The sequence below is a fragment of the Lepidochelys olivacea genome, assembly GCF_965140295.1.
Source record: "Lepidochelys olivacea isolate rLepOli2 genome assembly, chromosome: 2".
Classification (NCBI taxonomy): domain Eukaryota; kingdom Metazoa; phylum Chordata; order Testudines; family Cheloniidae; genus Lepidochelys; species Lepidochelys olivacea.
Window position 1 is genome coordinate 221,123,212 of NC_140412.1, and position 14,872 is coordinate 221,138,083.

Below are 14,872 nucleotides of genomic sequence, written 5' to 3' on the forward strand. Positions count from 1 at the left end.
TGCTAGCCAGGGCTTCTCATGACTTTTGCATTGGTTCACAAAGCAGAAACCCCTCCCATTACTGAATTAACAAACTTTATAGTGGATCCAGACATTTACTGGGCTCAGAAGTGACTTCTGTATCTGCTGCAAGCTCTGCAGTGGACTATTCCTCACGAGTGCATCAAACAGGTCCTGCGAGTACGGACTCAGAATTTTCTGCTGCTGCTTCTGTTCCAAAGCCTGCTCTGAGACCAGTTTCAGCACAGTACTTCATGGTCCTCACACAGTGCCAGCTGCTGGCTCCCACCAGTCCCATACTGGATTCTGGGGCCAGCAGGACATCATCCTGGCTGACCTGGTCATCATGCACCACTCTTGGCTCAATGCTGCAGGGACACATAAAACAGGCATGATGTCAGTGAGTTGTCCAAGGTGTGATTCTGGTTCCTGGTTTTCCCGTACTTGTTCTTGAGCACTGAACCCTCTCCCTGCACTGGTCACCCGTCCAGTAAATTTGCAACGCTGCCACCCATCTTGCTATTTGCTGGTATGTGTGGTCATTCCTGGTACTCTTACTAAAGTCCACAGTTGTGCTGGCCTCACAGCAGAGATTCACCAAAATGAGGTTGTGCTCCCGTGACCGTGAAACGGCACGTTTTGCAAAAGGCTTGTTCTGTTTGGTCTCAGTTGCAAACACAGAAGGCTCTCTGCTGGTGTGTTTGCAGCTTGGTCATCAGAACACTTACAGAGCTGTTGCTGTATGCCACAGGGGGTAATTCACAAATGGAAAAGTATGCTTTTTTTTTTTAATCAAAAAATAAAACGTACTTCCTGCAGCCAGCAGAGAAAATTGTTCACTGTGAATAGTTTCCCTAACTTTAATGCTGTGCCTCTCTGGTAAATTCCACAGATGTAGCAACATTTTGGATTAAGAGTCAATCCCTACTAATAATAGTAAACACAAAACTTCATTAAGAAATATTTTAGGTTGGAAGTTGATATCAATGATAACTACCTAGCACCAAAAAGTATTAGAATTATGTTATAAAAACTAAATCTCAAATTGTGAAAGCCTGTAAATGAATTGTTAAGAGGTGCTGCTATTTCACTCATACATGTTGTAAATTCCTTCTTTACTTACTTTCGTACAAGGTGTATCTCCCCAGGCGATCTTAATTTTGCCTCCTTGAAATTTAATTAAATATGTGTAAAATTAAGAAGAACATACAACTAGGAGACTGCAATTATACCCCTTTAAAATGAAACTGGGTTTTTTCAAATGTGCTATAATTAGTATAGTAGAGAGTATATTCTACAGTGATGCATGTTACTTATAGTGATTTTAAAAAGTATGTGGAAGATTTACATCAGGAAGTTAAATATCTTTCTTGTAGTGTGCACAAGCTTTAGTATTCTTAAAAAGTAAAGAAACTGTTTATACTGGTACTACATTGAATTTAGTGAGCATAGTTCTCATATTAAATAATGAATTACTTGGAAAAAGCTAAGAGGAGAAACAGCAATTATTGTTGAGAATGTTCCAGACCTAAAACAGTGGAATTTTAATGCCTGGTGATATTAAACCCAGATCAAATGGTACTTTTTGTTGCCATTATCGTATTTAATTTTAAACTCAATTGAAAGAAGATCCCAGCAAGAGAAAAGAAAGGGAACTCAAATGGGTGCATGAAAGAGAGACAATAACTAAAAAGATTTGGGAAATCTTGTTTACACTTCCACAAAAAATTATGTAATGTCCAGGCTTTGATAATTTTGGTAATTTGCACACTACCTAAAATCCTAAAAAGATAAATCCATCATAGGTCACACACACACACACACACACAGGTTGTGATAATATTAAACAACAGTTTCTAAAACAGCATTTCCTTGGGGTCAAGTGGTTTAAGTTTCCAACTTATTGCCTATGGTATGGTAGGGTTTAGGGTTTTTCCCCATCAGTTGTGAAACTATAGCCAATATCAACAAACATTTGGCAGAATAGTTTCCATCGTAATCCAAATACTCTTAGATTTCCTGTTCTGTGGAAAAGAAATAGCTATGTCAGTACATACTAACTGTGATAGTAACTGCTGAAAAGCTGGTTAAAATCCAGTAGTCACTTGAAGGAAAAACTATGTTTTACATGATTAAGAAACATCTCTGGGCAGTATTTGAGCTCAGTGGGACTCCCATCGGCAGTCAGCACAGCCATCATGCATCCCCACCTATGTAAGCACACACACGGCTAGAACATATGGATATCTGAGAAAGAACAAAGTGCATTGGTTTAGGAAATATTGCACAGGGTTACCATCTTTTGAAAGTTCTATCACAAATTGCTGGAAGTGGATGCAAAACAGGACGTCTCTTTGGAAGGCAGAAAACTACTTTTGTAGAACACTTCCTAACAACAGAGTTAATCTCAGCTGAAAAGTGAGTCAGTGCTGATCAAATAGTGCTTTTCAGACTGAAGTGAGACCCCCACACAGTTGCCCGGCTATAGTCGCTGTCAACATCAAAAAATTCAGCCAGGGAGTTCTGTGATATTTTACTAGATTCTACAATTAACTTATTGTCATTTTATAAATACTAGTACTAGACGAATATAGCAAAACTAAAACCAAATCCCAGTAATGGGTTTCATTATTTTCGTTAAATTTGCTTTATATTCACATGGCTCTTTGCGATCACTCCCTGTGAATATTTTAGCAGAGGAGTTTGCTGGCAGAAACACTAATAGTACACTTTAAGCAAACATTGCAGAATATTCAAGGAAAGCAAGTGTAGAGGTTCCGATCCTCATTGTCAGGGACCAGGGTGTAGGCAGTCTTGTCTAACAGTCACAGTTGGGCTGATGTCCACAAGTCAAGTACAGCCACAAAGCATCAGTCAGCCAAGCAGGGATTAGAATAATTGCTAAAGCCAGGATCAATAGGTAAATGTCAGGGCAGTCTCTGACCAGGGTTGGAGACCAGAGATCAGAGGTTCTTCATGGCTAGACGAGGAGGCAAGAGGCAGGGTCAGAGATTGGAGATCAGAAAGCAAGGTTAGGTCTGGAGCCACAGCAACCCAGCAGTCTACATAGTTATCCAGACCACTTCCTGGACCACCCTCCAGAGAGTTAAATAGTCAGCATGGGCCAATCAGAAGGCTGTAGGGTGCTGTTGCTCCAGTCCCTTTGGGTAATACGTCCTGCTGTGCCTAATCTCCACAGTGCTCCTTGGCAGCTACTTTACATGATGTCCTGGTGGCAATCTGGGAACATCAGCTGTCCCAGGTGTTGCAGATGTGGGTTTTTGTTGCCTGGATTCTTACACTCAGCTGCACTGAGAGACATAGCACAGCTGCTGTGAGTAAGGCAAGGATGGCTCTATGCCACATTTTTGCCTTCCCCACTCCCGGGCTGGCTAGAAGCTAAACTAATCCATGATGCAAATTAGGTGCTGATCCAAAGCACACTGAAGTGAAACACTGCCATTGACTTCAATGGGCTTTGGATCAGGCCCACACAGTAGCCACAAAGCTAGTCTAATTTATGCTGGTTGGATTAGTTCTCTTTTTATCAACCAGGGATTGCCAGAGCATGGTGCACTCTGGCTCAGACACTCCCTACTTGGTGGGGAAGAATGAATGGTGTTATTCTGGCTCAGTTGGCTTCTTCCATCAGGAGAATCCTCAGCTTTTGGTTTATGGCAACTTTAAGTCCTCTTTGTCTTGTTGGGGCAACACAAACGATGCTTAGTTTGGCCTGAAGTACTGGCCCAGAATTTGTAATTGAAAATATTCATGCTGGAACTCTGTTTCTGAGGGTTATGGTCCTCCATTCAGTGACTAGAAACATACTCCGAGACCTGTGTGTGCTGTGTTATGTGTGCAATCAAAACAGCTAAAACTCTGAGTATTGAGTACTCACAAGAAGCTATTTACAAACAAGGTCAAGAGCTCTATGGAGAACTTATTTGGTCAATACTTTTGAACAACTAATATTCAAGAAAATGGGCAGCTGTTTGTGGCAATTCATGAACAAGAAAGAGGAAACAGTTCTGTAATAAATTAAATAGATGCATTCAAAGCTGCCAGTTCTGCTTTAGGAGAAGATTTTACAAAGGTGTCTCAGTAACAAGATTTCCCCCTCCAATACACACGCTCTTCCTGTAAGGGCCTGATACTGTAGCTATTTCATATGGCCCTCATTACTGTAGTATCTGAGCACCTCACAATCTTTTTAATGTAGTGTTTCATCTCTGCGAGGTCGGGTGGTAGTATTATCACTGATTGAACAGACGGGAAACTGAGCACTAAAGGCCTTGTCCAAGATCACATAGGAAATCTGTGTAGGAGCAGCGAACGGAATGTGGGTATCTCAAGTCCCTGGCTTGTACCCTTGGACCCTCCTTCCTCTCAGCCTTATATCAGCGGCAGTCCTAAGCTGTCAGCCAAAGCCACAGGAGATTTTTCCTTTGTAAGGAAACTTTGGGTGGTGCTGAGCCATATTGGCTGTTGTGCCATACCAACATGTCTGGGGTTTCCCTGTGCTCTGGCTGATGGAACAGAATCTTGAGACCACCAGCAGACTAGCTTATAGAAGAGCTATATGGATTGCCCATACATTCCTAGTATCAAAGGACAGCACAAAAAAAGAATAAAAACCGTGTTTGTACCCTGCTTCATGATCTGCACTGAGGGCAGCTTGGGCACAGCCTAGGAATGGGGTGAGAAAATTCAATAAGGTCTTACTTAACACCTATTGAAGTCAGTCAATGGAAAGTCTTGTGTTGCCCTTAATGGGAATTGAGCCAAGTAAGTACACCTGATAGTGAGTGATGTACTGCAGTTGGCTTCAATAACTGTACCCCAGATAATTATTACCAAGTTGTCATGCACAACAACATTAATAATATTTTTCCTTGCACATGAAAAGCTTTCCTCCCTCCAGGTCTGGGTGGCGCTCATGCAGCTTCATCTGTCTCAAGTATTAATAGTTAGCATTGCTTTATGGTCTTCAAACCATTTGTCCAACCAATCTCCTATAAAAAAATCATCAAGCTTCTTTGCAGAAGGCCAGCACCACATTGGTTCTTAGAGCTTCTATAATTGTTTTATATCCTGGCAGCTCTTGCTTTAGTTATTTCTAGGCAAGACCACCTGTTTGGTGACTTAAAGGCTCAGGGGATTGGTAATAGGCTCTTTTAGTCATGGGTTCAATTCCAGCCCACACAGAAAGTTACCACAATATAAACAACAGGGAGACGCCAGCAAATTCCCCCCATCCCCAGCCTTGCACCCCAGTAATGTACCGTCTTACACTGCTGAAGACCTTCTTGAGCAGTATAAGATCATTAATTAGCTTGCTACTCCATAAAAGGGTCGTGGACATACACCAGCCTCTGTAACCTGAGCAGATTACCTAAGTACTTTAACCAAAAACATGCTGATTAGATAAAACATTAAAATAAATGTATTAACTACAGAAAGATAGATTTTAAGTTATTGTAAGTGATAGGCATAAAGGTCAGAACTGGTTACAAAAGGAAATAAAAAATAAAATCATAGTCTAATTCCTAAACTTTATCAGGCTCTATCAAGATTTGAATCAAAGTTTTCCCTCGCCTTACTGGATGTTGCAGGCAGAATTAAGTTCACAGTTCATATTAACGAGAAAGCACTCTAGCTAGGACCAACCCTTCTCCCCAGTTCAGGGCGGTTTCTCTTTGTCTTCCAAATGATCTTGCTTCCAGGTGTTGAGAGGGGGATGGGAGAGGTGAAGTGTTGATGTCATCGTCCCTCATTTTATACTCTCCTCCAGGTGCTGGAAAGATCCTTGTTGTGTCATGGGGGTTAGCCAGCCCTATTGTGTATGTGCTTGCACAACCGCCTTTCATGTGAATTGCAAATCTCTTGCTTACTCCGCTGCTGGTGAACGCCTGGTGGTGGTCACTTACCATCTGGCTGAATGTTGTTGACCCCTTAGTTGCCACTGAAAGCTAGTCTGTGGACGTTTTATAGACTTACAACATGTTTCAGTAACAAACATATAGCAGAACTTCATAACTTCATATACAAGGATGATACATACAGTTCACAGGATAATAAAGTTCAACAGATCATAACTTTTCAAATGATATCTCACAAGGCATACTTCAAACAAAACAATCACATAACAGTGGTGAATGTGGGTACAGTAAAATCACAAGCCTTGGGTATAACTCTTTTGCTATAATTATACCAGCGCACTTCTGCTAGGAAATTTTCCCATGTAGACAAGCCCTTAGAAGCATAATTACAATGTTCAAAAAAGTGTCTCAGGTCAAGCAGAAAAGTGAAATTCAGCAAACCATGAGGTGGTTCTGTTTAGATGACGTATGGAGTCAAATCTTCTCTCTGCATCAGTCAGAGGTAGAATTTGAATCCACATCTTCTACTTCCCAGGCCAGTGCCTTAACCACCAGGCTATAGAGTGAGAGGGTAAAAATAATTAACCATTGTAAAAATTTATCAAGGGTCATGGTGGATTTTCTACTGTCAATTTTTCTAAAAAATATGCTGTAGGAATTATTCTGGGGAAGTTCTATGTTCTGCGTAGTACGGGAAGTCAGACTATATAATCACAATAGTCTCTTCTGGCCTTAGAATCTAGAAGTCATTCTCATTTTCTCTTTGGCCCAATGAGTATTTAAGTATTTACACACCGTGGAACAGCTTCAACAGGAGAGACTGAGGACCTGTTATTCTGGAATAGGCTATAGCTTGGTGGTTAACAGGATCACCTAGGCAGTAGAAGATGTGAGTTCAAGTTCTGCTCCTGAGTGGGCACTCAAACCACATCCTAAGCTAGTGGGTTAAGTTTATAAGGGGATGCATGTAGGTATGCACACATACATTTTGTGAAGCTGGCCCTGAACATTTGTTCCTAGTTAAAATTTACTGGGTCAAATTTGTGAACAGTTTTGGATTGACTGAAACTGCATTTTTGGGCAAATAAACAATTCATCCAAAAATGTTCATCCCCTTTACTCTGAAATGCATAATTCACTTACCTAAGTCACTTTTGAAAATGGCACTTAAGAGCCTAAATTGCTTAGATGCTTTTGAAAAATTTACCCTTCATGTATATTTCTGTATTTATACAGATTGTACTAAGGATTATCCCAACTCAGGATAATTATTTCTCATCCAAATGGAACCACCCCATAATACCCTGAATTTCAACTTTTCTGCTTAGCCTACGAAGGGGCAAAAATACATATAGTAGAATGTTTGCCAAGAAAACTAGAAAGCAGACAAGTATTAATTGTGTTTGTATTATTCTTGGCCTTTTTCTAATAATCCTGCTGATGGGAAATATTTAATAGTCAGTGTTTATTTTTGATAAATTGATATTAAAACAAAATGTTATCTTTTTCAGTCCCAAATAACCTTTGAAGTAGAACTGGTAGGATGGAAAATCTGGTTCCTGAGCAATCTTATTTATTTTTAAATATTTTAAATCAAACAAAGGGAGAAAGAAAAACAATGCAGAAAAAGGTCCAAATTCTAATCAGAGTTACACTGGCATAAATTGCACTCAATAGAGTTAATCGGGAGTTATACTGGTTGAGATCAGAATCTGGTCCAAAGTCTCCATGAAAATGAGCACCATCATGGAAGCTAAATAACATAGACTGCCTGAGAATATAGCAATTGCTATTGCTATGATTGGTATTTTGACAGCAGTGACTGCTAAATATACTGTATATACAGCAACACAAACTAGGTGCTGTTGGAAGCCAGCTGGTGTATTATTCTGAGCTATACTTGTGAGCATTTCTGTTCAGCTGTTGAGAACTGACCTTTAAAAGCTACATTAATTATGAAAGAATGGTTTTTCAAAGTGTCAGAGTTTATATTACAATTTCCTATCAATATATTGTGCTCTAGAGGAGCGAGCATAGGACTGGTAATCAATGTCATGTTTGCATAAGGCTTTATTAAAGATGTAGTGTTACCTGTCTGGTTATAAATTGGTAGGAAAATAGCTACAAGTGTAATCAGGACATTGGGGAAAATTATATACTATTAAACTCCTCTTCTTGCATCTCAGTTTAACTCTTTGCGAGAGGACAGGACAGAGTTCTGGGGGAAACATCCTGGCCCCTTGAAATAAATGGCAAGTACTTAGTATACAAAGAGATTGTAGTGTAGACATAGCCTAAAACTAAGTTAAGTTAAACCGCTGTTGTATATCCACACTATGCTCCTTGTGTCGGCTGAGTGCATCCACAGTAGCGGCTCTTGCATCAACACAGAGAACAGTGCACCCTGGGTAGCTATTCCCCTGTGCAACTGGCTGCAGGGGGTTTTGGGAAGGGTTTGCAATGCCTCATGGGGATGGATTGAGGGTCACATGATGCAGGTGTCTCAATCCCATCATTCTATGGGCATCGTACTAGGTTTCTAGCAGCTTTTCAACTGCCCTGGCAACGTATGAGTCAGTCATCTGTGTCAGAAAGCATGGATCCTGCACTGCTTTTCAGTATTGTGCTGTGCGTTATGAACACAAGAATATAATAGGAGCTCAACAGGGAAGCTATTTACCACCACCCTGACCCCAACCCCCTCCTTGTAGAAGTGGTGTGTCTGCGGCTCCACACTAGAGGCGACTATTTGCCTCTGTTGCCTTCTGCTATGCCTGCTGGAGGTCTTTGACTTTTACACAGCACTGCTGCGTGTGTCCCTATCATAGCCCTTCCCCTGAACAAGTTCTTGTAGCTGGATTCGAGCTGTGCCTGCCCAGCCTCTTCTCCCCATAGACCAAGGAGATCCACCACCTCTGGTGTGCTCCAGATAGGGGCGTGTACGTTGCATGGAGCTGGCATTCTCAGCTGGGCAGTTTCTATGTGAGCGCTCCACACTGAGCAAAGAAGAAGAGCAAATTCAAAATTTCCTGGGGCTTTAACAGGGGAGGGGTGTTCACCTGTGTACCTGGCTACAGGGTAGAAGAGTTCAAAACGATGACCAGAGTGGTCCCAGTGGGCATTGTGGGATACCTTCTGCAGTCCAGTTAGGGAGAGGTAAACAACATAGTGTCAACACTGACATTATGTCCCTCTAACTATGTCGTCCTAAGCTCTACGTCTCTTGCAGAGGTGATTTTATTATGTTGGCATAGCAGGCAAGTTAAAGCATTGGGAGGAGCATTGCAATGTGTACACCTCCAGTTAGGTCAGCATAAGCTGCCTTATGTCAGCAAAACTGTGTAGTGTAGACATGGCCTTATTCAACAAGCTAAGCATTTTAAATATTGTTTGAACTACTTTAAAAATACTTTAAAAACCTTATTAGTTTTACTAATTCGCTAAATCAAATACAATAAAGGGGATTGTTCTTTTTAAAATTTTACTATTCTTAAAAAAGGTCCTTAGATACGATTAAGTACATAGCACTGAAAAACATTAAGGGTCTGGGAAACCAAAAAAGAAAGGAAATGCAAAAGCTGTCCTTATCTCAACACACTGGCCCAAATTAACTACTGGGGTAGGCAGCTGCAGCCACTGAAGTCAATGCACCTTGTTACCACAGTATGTATTGTATCAAACATCAGGTACATTCATATTCAGAGACCCTGGCAATATCAAGGTAATGTTAGAGTGGATTAAAACTCTATTAATGTATATATTGGGTTTATCACCAAGGCAGCTGAACAAAATATTTGTCATAATGTTGAGTTTATTTCGTATAAATTAAATCCTAATGGTGTTTTAAGACAGTGATTTTAGTATTTGTTAGATAACACATCAGAACTAATTGTCTACAGATCTCATTTTTGTTAATTAAACCTACCTTAACTGGATTAGAATCACACAAAGAACACTTGAGAATCAGAGACTGACGAAGATTTACGGAGGAGCTATAATATACAGTCAGCTGTGTGGGGAGATATTAAGCTCAGCAGTTAAGGCATAAATACTTCCTAATCCCCAAAAGAAAGAGCAAAGGACTAAGCAACACACATCAAGTTACCAAATAAGGCCAACAACCAAGGAACTAGCACAAAAAACAACCACAATTTGGAGCTTGTGTTTGCAAAGGAAATCCTGTGGTCTCATTATTCTCAGATTGGTTAGATTTATGCAGTAACATCCTGACCCCAGTGATGTCAATGACACAGCTCCCAGTGACTTCAACAGGACTGGGATTTCACCCATGACATCTATTAATTTTGGAACTCATTTCCCTAAATCAGAAATGTTCTTTGTAAGTAAATACATATTTTCCCATCTGTAATGACACTAGGGACACATATTGTGGGGAATATTAACAAAGCACCATAAACACTTTGTTGTCTCCTAACTTCTTTTGGTTCTTTAGGGAGAGCCAGGACCTCGAGGTCCTTATGGTCCCATCGGACTCCCTGGTGTTGGACTTCAAGGACCTAAGGTAATCATCAGTAATACAGTACATTTCCTATCATGATGCAGTCTCTATGTGAATCCTTTGTAATATATTTTAATGAAAGTTAGCTTGAGTTTAATGTCATAACAAGTGAGTTATTATTATTTGAAGCTGAAGAGCATATAACCAGGGCTTTGGAGCGGAGCACAGAGCTGGAGCGCGGAGCAGCTCCGGAGCAGTGGAGCTGCAGGTTTTTGCTTGGAGCTGGAGCGGAGCCAAAGCACAGCTCCAAAGCCCTGCATATAACTTTAGAAGTTTACACACTTGCATAGGATGGAGGTAGCTGAGTTGCCTTTCAGCCATCCCAAAATCTGATTATAATCTCACCTACAGCAGTAAAAATCAGAAGTAACTCTACTGAAATCTGTATAGACGAGATCAGTTTCATGGCTGAAGTACACATGGTTTGCCTCCAATCCTGCACCATTATGCATATTTATGTAAAGTGTATAAATATACCTTGGCTGCTTTTACACACAATATATATTGCCAAGGACAAGGGAACTAAAAACTTGTTGGAGAATAAATGACTGATTTCTCCCATATTTCTTAGTTGGGAGATGGAGATTCTCTGCTATTTTCTCTCTTATGCACCAATTCGTTCCTGCATCTTGTTTGAACCAAACATTACTTGTGGTGCTAATTCTTCAAAAACTGCTTTAAGTCATGTATCTTCTGTACTGTATGGACAAAGGCCCAACGCCTAGAACAACAAAGCTGTAAGGTTTTATTGCTCTTTTCCCTGCGTCCTTGGAACTCATGGGCGTTTTCCATGCTGTGGAACAGTGTGAGGTGTTGGAATGCATTCAATGTGTGCTACATGAGGGCTACATAATCATTTTGTAATCTGCCCAGATGAAGGAGCAGAGCGTTGTTGTGCTGCCTTTGGAACATCCCAGGAGGGAAATTGTGGCTTAGGGAGTCACAGTGTCCCTCCCAGGCTTCATGATGCTCTATAGAGGAACTACACTGCACCAGGTTTACACCCAGTGTGGCATATGCTGCCCAATGTACTGGAGTACCCATGCCAACTGTCTACTGCCTTATACAGAGTGGGGGATGTAGTGGCTCTGTGGCACCTGATACTCCCTGTGTGCTGGCTCTGATGGTACCATGTACTGGTGCATGACTATAAGGAGGTGCCTGTTACCCCCTTACTGTGTTGTCATTAGCATGTAGGGTAGGCTACAATCTAGCCCTAAGGATAAACGAAGATGACTTTTTATGCTCCTAAATTATATTTCATATTAACTGTTCATTCAAAGATGCTAGTGGTTTCATTTCAGTGCCACCAAGGGACATTATATGGTGCACTATACCTCACCTATGAGTAAAGAGTAAAATTTTCAAAAGTGCCCAAATGAGTTGGAAGCCTAAGTCCCAATGAAATGTAGACTCCAGAGTGCTAAGTCCCATTTTCAAAAGTCACTTAGTCCCAGTCACTTGGGTACTTTTGAAAGTCACACTCTAAGAAAACAATAAGTAACATCTCTGAACTTCCTTCCCAATAGGGTGATAGAGGCCAGGAAGGAAGAATTGGGCCTCCAGGACCTATTGGAATTGGTGAGCCAGGATTAACTGTAAGTGGACAGGACAGTTCTGTATAATGTGTTAGAAATTAAAAACAATACAAGACATCTAAGTGAACTTGTTTGATAGATGATGGTCATATTGACTGGCACACTCTGTACCTGCTGCTGGGACAATGAAAGTGAGGGGATGTGTTAGTAACTGTTGCAATAACAACTGCACATGGCAGAGCTGAGCCAGGAGCCAGTGCCATCTCTAAAGAATATGAAACTTAAAGAAACATTTGATTGCCTGATCCCAGCTAAATAGCCTCTTAGGGCCTGATTTTCAGTAAGACTCTAGGTGTGAATTTGTATCTGTGCTTCTCTTCTAGATGATGTTAAGGAGAAACACACTTTTTAGAACTGTCTGAAATAAAAAATATATCTTTAAAGAATCAAAAGTTGGGCCATTCCTATGTACCTGTGTGTCACTTAAATACGTCAACAACACTGCTGGTCTGGAAAGGTTATTTAGATGCCACATATCTTTAAATGTTTCTGTGCCACTGTCAGTCTCAGGATCTTAGTTCCTGGTTTCAAACTAGTTCTTATTTCTTTGGTTATAAAGAAAAAGAAAAGAAACTTGTAGTTGGTTAATTTCCTTGCTAAATATTTCCCCATAGTCTCCGCTTAACCCAGAGGTTCTCAGACGTGGAGTTGGGACCCCTCAGGGGGTCGTGAAGTTATTAAAGGGGGGGTCACAAGCCGTCAGCCTCCTCCCAAACCGCGCTTTGCCTCCAGCATTTATAAATATATAAATATATTAAATAAATATATATATTTATATATATAAATATATAAAAATGTGTTAAATATATAAAAAATGTTTTTAATTTATAAAGTGGGGGGGGTCGCATTCAGAGGCTTGCTGTGTGAAAGAGGTCACCAGTACAAAAAGTTTGAGAACCACTGGCTTAACCACCACAAATCCTCTTCAAGATTCTCTGCTGACCTTATTCTCTGTAAAGCCTTTCCAAAACAAAGCATGTGATAAGCAACTGTTCTTGAATGCTTCCAATATCTTCCTGGTAGTCAGTGCTTTTAACTAATTCATGTAGATTTAGGTGGTTCTCTTCACCAAAGAGTTAATGCCCTTTGGCATCTCTATCTGGGCACCAAATATATGGGAAGAATTATAAAAGAGGTTACATTTCCGTTGTTAAAAATCACAGAGATAGATTATTCATTTTACAACCACAAAATGACCTGGGTGGCAACAATGGTGAATCACTAAGATTTCATTCTAATACCATTTTCATTTTTAAAATCAGCTTGTAACTGGAACAAGTTGAGTATTTTTTTCCCCACAGAAATCACAGGACCTTTACACTATGCTGTGGTCATCCTTAAAAACTCATCAATAGCCTTAAATAACTAAGAAAGGCTGAATTCTAGGGAAGTGTAAAGAATGCTGCAAATAGAAAGTTACTTCAGTGTTTATCTAAGGCAAAATTGGCTATTCTTTTTAAGAGCAGCCTCTGAATTTCTATGCTTTGCCATTTCTTTTTTATCATTTTATCATTCCACCATTTCTCCAGTAATCACTCAGAGATAATAATTCCTGTGTTGACCTCAAAAATGATGCTATAACATCACTTGATTAATGACGCCATAGACACTTCCAAGAATAGCAACTCTCTTCCCCTTTGTCTTCTCACAGAGTAGTTCTTCTGGGGAAAACATAAAAACCTTTCTTTCAGTAACTTGGAATGAAAAATACTGCAGTGGCAATTATGAAATATATGACCAAGAATACAAGCTAAATATTGTGGAAAATGTTTGTAAACTTCTCTTAATCATAGAAATGTAGAGCTGGATGAGAACTTGAGATGTCATTAAAAGTCCAGCCCTCTGCACTGAGGCAGGATCAAGTAAACCTAGACCATCCCTGACAGGTGTTTGTCCAACCTTTTCCTAAAAACCTCGAATGGTGGGGATTCCACATCCTCCCTGGAAGCCTATTCCAGAACTTAACTACCCTTATAGTTAGAAAGGTTTTCCTAATATCTAATCTAAATTGCTCTTGCTCCATATTAAGCCTATTACTTCTTGTCCTTCCGTTGTGTTTTACACTACCTTCAGTAGACATGAAGAACAACTTATTGTCCTCCTCTTTATAAAAACCTTTTATGTACTTGAAGACGGTTATCATGTCCTCCCTCGGGCTCCTCTTCTCCTGAATAAACAAACCCAATTTTTCAATCTTTCATCATAGGTAATGTTTTCTAGACTTTTAATCACTTCTGTTGCTCTCCTGTGGACTTTCTCCAGTATATCCACATCTTTCCTAAAGGGTGGCACCCAGAATTGGGCACAGTCCACTAGCTGAGGCCTCACCAGTGTCGAGTAGAGCGGGCCAGTTACCTCCCCTGTCTTACATACAACACTCATGTTAATACACCCCAGAATGATATTACCTTTTTTGAAACTTCATCATTTTTGACTCATTCAATTTGTGATCCACTATAACTCCCAGATCTTTTTCAGCAATACTACTACTAGCCAGTTATTCCCCATTTTATATTTGTAGTTGCGTATTTGATTTTCCCTTCCCAAATGAAGTATTCTGCATTTGTCTATGTTGAATTTGTTGATTTCAGACCAAATCTCTGATTTATCAAGGTTGTTTTGAATTTTAAACCTGTCCTCCAAAGTGCTTGCAACCCCTCCCAGTTTGATGATGTCAGCAAATTTTACAAGCTGACTCTCCACTCCTTTGTCTAAGTCATTAATGAAAATATTGACTAGTTCCTGACCCAGGACTGACCTCTGCAAGACCCCACTAGATATGCCTTCCCAGTTTGACAGAGAACCATTGATAACTACTCTTTGTGTACTCTTTGTATACAGTCTTGCAACCAGTTGTGCACCCACCTTATAGTAAG

The 14,872-nt window shown here is 40.3% G+C and overlaps 1 protein-coding gene across 1 annotated transcript in view; it reads left to right on the forward strand.

Moving 5' to 3' along the window:
- Nucleotides 1–14,872, forward strand: part of COL28A1 (collagen type XXVIII alpha 1 chain) — a 121,128-nt gene that overhangs the window by 34,451 nt on the left and 71,805 nt on the right. The window contains exons 12-13 of the mRNA XM_084618916.1: nt 10,333–10,401; nt 11,928–11,996. Coding sequence (XP_084475042.1) covers nt 10,333–10,401; nt 11,928–11,996 — 138 coding nt within the window. The remainder of the gene's footprint in view (nt 1–10,332; nt 10,402–11,927; nt 11,997–14,872) is intronic.